This window comes from Plutella xylostella, chromosome 5 (genome assembly GCF_932276165.1).
Source record: "Plutella xylostella chromosome 5, ilPluXylo3.1, whole genome shotgun sequence".
Lineage (NCBI taxonomy): Eukaryota > Metazoa > Arthropoda > Insecta > Lepidoptera > Plutellidae > Plutella > Plutella xylostella.
In genome coordinates, this window is record NC_063985.1 from 4,665,054 (window position 1) to 4,671,053 (window position 6,000).

The 6,000-nt window shown below is 41.0% G+C and overlaps 1 protein-coding gene across 1 annotated transcript in view; it reads right to left on the reverse strand.

Moving 5' to 3' along the window:
• Positions 1 to 380, reverse strand: part of LOC105389314 — a 30,490-nt gene extending 30,110 nt beyond the window's left edge. Inside the window, exon 1 of the mRNA XM_048633395.1 lies at positions 161 to 380. Within this exon, the coding sequence (XP_048489352.1) occupies positions 161 to 251 (91 nt within the window). The 5' untranslated portion in view covers positions 252 to 380. The remainder of the gene's footprint in view (positions 1 to 160) is intronic.
• Between the last annotated feature and the right edge of the window lie 5,620 nt (positions 381 to 6,000).

The following is a 6,000-nucleotide window of genomic DNA, read 5'->3' on the forward strand; positions in this document are numbered from 1 at the left end:
CCCCGCAAGGGAGTACATTAGTACAAGGCGTGAGTGCGTGTTTTTTTTTTTTTTTTTTTTTAACCATGAAGCAAAATGTTACCCCATGTGAATATTTTCCAGACCGATGCATATGAAAAACTCCAAACACAAACAATAAAATTGAAAATTTCATACTTACTGCTGCCATCGAGGAAGATAGGTGTCCAGGCGATCTGCGCGCTGACGACTGCGCAGAAGGCGGCGACAGCCAGCACCAGGCCCGGCGGCATCGTGCGCGCGAGTCACCGCCGCCCCGCGCGCCCGCACCCCGCCCCGCCCATCCCCTCACACCTCCCACGACTCACTGCGCTCCTGGTACTCGCATCCGCAAACCTGACCAATCAGCGACCCCGCCCGCCCTGAAACGAAGGATCTGTCTTATTACGTGCGGCGGTAGTAGTAAACTTTTACGACACGGTATCTATAGGCGTTTTATTGTACCCTATTGATGTTTACTGTCGCGCTAGTCGACAATAAAATAAACTGTTTGCAAGCGGATGTAGCTAAGATTTTTAGAGCTACGCCGGGCTACGCCAGCGGCTACGAACTCGTAGCAACTGCTACGGCGCGGCGTAGTAGCAGCTATAGTTTTGTGTACAATTTGTCTTGCTTTTCCGTTTGGAAACGGACAACGTCCTTGTTGGGTAAAAGTTTAATAATTTTAAGTGTTTTTCTGTGTACAAAAAAATATATAATTTAAATGGTTTAAGTACTTCAGATATAAAAGTTTTCATTAATAATTTATTTAATTTAGTTTTATATTTCAATATAGTAACTGAGTAATAATAGTGGAAAAGGCTTTTAAATACATCGAAGTTATTACTACATAATCAATCCGTATCTAATGTTTATTCAAGAACTCCGGATATTCCGGGACATACATTGTCCTAAGCAAGCGTGCCTGGAAACTTGCAACCGGTGCGCTTATCTAATTAAAGAGCGCCGTCCACATCCAGAAATACGATATCGTATACAACACTGTCCAAATGTTACTGTTTTAATTAAATAACCGAATATATATTATTTTGAACTACTCAGTGAATGAATTAGAGCCATGCATAAACACACGTCTTTGTAATGATTAACACAAAAATCTTCCATTTAATAAGGCATACTGTTACCGCGATTGTAAAAAAGTTACTGTTTTAATACAATGCTTTTTTCTAGTAACGTTTAACAGAAGGCAAACTCCTCAAGCGCAATGATATAAATTGATAGGTTGTGGAACTCACTGAGTCAGGTACGCATTATTAATGAACCCCTAATGGGGCAAATTAACTCAGCTGTTCAAAAGACTTTTCATTAATTTCCTAAGTCCCTGTTTTAAGCCGAACGCTCTGTAGCAAAACTTCGCAATAACGACCAGCCAGAGCAATCTCCGTATTTGCATAAGCAGATAACTTCTCAACTTGGATCTCGTAAATTAATTAACTTTGCAGGTGAAAAACTGGAGATTGTACGTCGGGATTCTGAAAAAGCTTCCATGTTGCGATTACGTTTCCTGTTGATTACTGCAAGGTCCGCGCGGCGCCCCCACGATTTATTTTGGAAAGTGTTGGGCGAGGGGAGATAGCGGACACCTTAGAGAAGTTGTTAGACTTTAGGGAAACGAAAACGTTTTCGTAGCAATAACGAAATTGTACTTAACTCTAGTTTTGATATTTTACGGAATGAAATTGTAGTTTGTGTATTCCTCTTAAATCATTTAAGATTATGGGTAGGAAAGTGTTTTTTTTTTGTTAATCAGAAATATGTTCTTGCTGAGGTCATAGAGTGAGCTAATTCATAGCAATATATACTTTGTATTTCAGTGATTTTAAAATGAAAAGCGTTAAAATAAAATAAAGACGCTCAATTCCTAGAGGCCGTCTTCCGTGAAACCTTAATTGTTTCCCGTCAGAAGCCTTCATTTGACGTGGAAATGTCAAGTGAGTAATAAATATTTTATGTAATGGCCGCTACCTCGCCTCAACTGAAAAGAACTGTACTATTTTGTAATGTTTACATAATATTGCATACAAATCTACGCCTCCAGGGATTATTTAACAAATGGCAGGGCATAATTGAAGTAGGTAGACAAAATATCAAATTATGAAAACGTATCATATTGTACATCACACACAGTAAATAAGTAAGCTTATACTTTGTAAAATACGAATGTACAAATTATTTTTATGAAAGTAAAAGCACTTGTTTTTAACTGCCGTTTATGATTACAGCTAAAGTTTTATCATAGCGTGGCACGCCGGCGTTACTGAGTCTCCATTCCACAAGCTCCGGATTATAGAGCCCAATCACAGGAAGCCGTGTCTTGAGCCCGGCCGGAAATAAATCCGCATCTGAACCCGGGCCGCGTTCGACAAATAAACATCGCCGCAGCGCCCTGGACGCCGCCGCCGCCGCCGCCGCCCGCGCCCCGGGGAAAACCCACTAAATAAGTCGCGCGCCATAATGACTTCGCTCCTGTAATTTGATCGCACCGGGAATAAATTAAAATGTTCCTACAGCAGGCTCCGAATTTAATCTCAATCCAAATCCGGAGACACATTTAGTACATAGGAATACTAAACTTTTTCCATTACAACACAGCCGTCATGGCGTTTATTTATTAATAGCCTTTACAAGTTTAAAGCGCGAAGGATTTAGGTATTTTGTTCGATCCAATAATCTCTTGCATTGATTATTCCGGTAGGCCAAGTTTTTTAATATTAGGATATTTTTATGACTTCCCTCGGACTCATTTCGCTGTCTCCGGTACGGTACGGTAGTGCTTGTGATCAAATTGAATTTTCCAGCGACGCGGCGGCGGCGGCGGCGACGTTATTCGCTTTTTGCGCCGCTCCACGAGGATATTGCGTGGGAATCAATTCAGGTGGCGTGTTTCCATTAATATGGAAAAATTCCGAACAGTAGCCATCACTCTCTCGGAACCTATCCAGATTATTGATGACCGTAATTACGCTTTTTGTCAACTCATTGTCATTTGTTAAAAGGTATCCACTTCCCGGTAATTGCTGCACGTTGTAATTACTGAAACGTTTTATAAGGCTTTCAACATGCGTAAACACTTGTACATTGTTTCACCCCGACCCTTTATCACGGCTCTTGTCCGAAATGTATCAAGTCCCACTAATAGAGGATAACTGGGAAAGCACCCTTCAAGTCACATAATAGCTTGAGAACTAAATCGTCGGGAAACGTAACTCTATTGTATGTAAGAGGCGAAGCACTTTGTTACTTTATATTTCGTTGGACGAAAGTAGGAAAATAAACTATACAGATACATACAGCTAAAATAAAACATGCTGTCTTGAAGAATGACTGTACCACATTTTTTATACCTATCTAGCCGTGACAATATTTACGCCATTGTAATACTCGCAGAGGTCAGGTAACCTTCAAAGTATTTTTTTGTGATTATAAAGTATATCGATGGTGGTAGCTCGCAGATTCAATGTGCATCGCTGTTGTAAGTATATTACGTTAGCACATACCTTCCCATCCTCTGTCACTGGCTGTTGCACTGGTGTGTGTGTGTGTGATTGTGTGTGATTTACACCCACACCGGAAGTACAGCGATGAGAGATTCTGCTAACAACGTCAGCGTCTGTAACAATCACAAATAAACGTTAGAGAAGGACAAAAATACAGTACCTAATTAATTATGGTTCAATATTTGGAAGAAACTCCAAGTGATTTGAGTGTACTTATCGTATTTTTACATTTTCATGTATTAATACATAGGTACATAGGTATTCAGGCAAATGGTTTAGCACATAATGCTACGTATGGTGTATGTATATGCCGTAAACATGTATTTTATCTGCTTAGTAATACGAATTTCATGTCAAAACAGCCTAACGTGGTAGGTCCACTACACTATTGGCAGATACACACCAAATTTGTCATCTTTGGTGATTTTCGCCGCCGGCTTGTATGGCTTTGTCACCAGTTTCCTCTGAGGCATCACACACAATGGCCTGTCTGAACAGATCGGGAAGCGCCAGCAAGCTCGGACGTAGGAGATCGCCCCATTACTCCTGTATAGGTGGTCTTGGATTCCGTTGCGTTTCAAGGCTGAAGACGGCAGGCAATGTACCTGGTGAATAGTACATAATCTGTACTCTCATCGAGGTATGTATTTGATTGACGAATGATTGTGAACCACGCAGAATCGCAGATATTATGTTTTTTAACGATGCTACTCGTATAAGACAGAGTTAGCAGAACTTTTTGCTCTTCTTTATAGCTGGGGACATTTCTTTGGTGATTCGACTGCAGTATGTCTTCAGTGGCTGAACTTCAGTGCATACGGTGCAATCGGGGCCGGTGCATAAAGTCCGTATCGCCGCCCGGTAGCCGTAAATATGATCCTGTATTCCATTCCGACGGCAGGCAGAAGGGGGCAACCTACCTTGCCACGGTTCAACGTACCGATCCTGAAACCGATAGATGCCATCACCCCACTATTGACTTAAAATTCCGCACGAATACTGACTGCGAATGGTATTGGTTTCAGTAATTCCTTCATTCAATTAGAATTAAGACTAGAGAGGAGGGATAGTATAGATCTATTTGTACGAATGTATTTTCGTGAATTATTTTCTGGGTAAGCTTAATGTACCATTTCAAGCTGGCCTGGGAATTTTCGTGAATTATTTTCTGAGTAAGCTTATGTATTTAAGCTGTCCCGGGTAAAATGGAAGAAAACTTACAGCACGGCCGTCTTCGCATTTATAAGTAGGTCTCACATAATAGGCCCTGGCAGGTTGGCTCGGGGGGCTGGCGGCCAGGCAGGGAGGGGCGGGGGGGGCATGGCACGGTTTCTGACTTGGCTGAACTTGATGTGCATATTGTTCACGTGAGCCGCTGTGATGGCAGCAAACTGGACTTGATGGACAGCAATTTACATAGCATTGATTAGCATAAAAACATGCCATTTCAGCTTGATATTTTAATGTAAAACTTTCAATTTGAATAAACTAAAAATTTTGATTCCGCCAAAAACATACCGAAAAGTTTTTTGATTGCCGTTTGATGACAGTTTTTTGGTTTACATAGAATAACGTGAACTCGGGTATACCTGTTGTCTTATGTACTATGCCTTGACTATGCCACCTGAATAATTATTTTGAGGCGACCAACATCAAATTAATACATTGCTAATGGTACAATAGCCCGAGGGACTAAATAAGGGATCCTGCCGAGGTGAACACGTCTATTATTATTTCATTCAAATGCGAGGAAATTTAACATTAAATACAAAAATGCATTAATGCGTATATCAACAACAAAAAGTTTCACTCGCCTTCGTTATGAGGCAAATATCATCAGGTGCTAGGTTTTAGAAAGCTATAAAGTACTTGAAATTAGTCATCATTCATCACATTTTAGATGCAAGAAACCAAGGTTATGAAAGGTACCAATCATTAACGATCATTTCTGTAGGTACACCCGCCGTGATTCATATTCACCATGCACCCTAGTCCCTTATCCACACCTAGACAAGGCGAGTGCAAACTGGCGTTGCTAGTAGACTGAGTACCGTCACCGCCACCACCGGCCTGGGGCGAAATTCTAAGGCAAAGAGCTGAGAGGCATCCACAAACATTTACACACCCCCCTGCCACCGCCGCCGCCGCCGCCGTGAAAATGCAATTTTACCAATGCAAATCGAACGCCAGAGACAGATTTAATGCCTTTTACTTGCTGATTCCTTCGTCATTTCCGCAGAGATTTGATGGCGGAGACAGTATGCCGACAAGCGGAAATGGGACCGGAATTTAAATTTTATATTTTTCCCAACTTTTTACTCGATATGGATAGATTGTTTGTATGTAGCAGCGTGTTCAATATACCCTAAATGTTTTAGATATACACGTAGTTCCAATAATTTTCGGCAAAAATTTAATAGACACGGCATGAACGTGTATGTATGTTTTTTTAATAATTTTATACGGTTGTTAAAACACACAAACA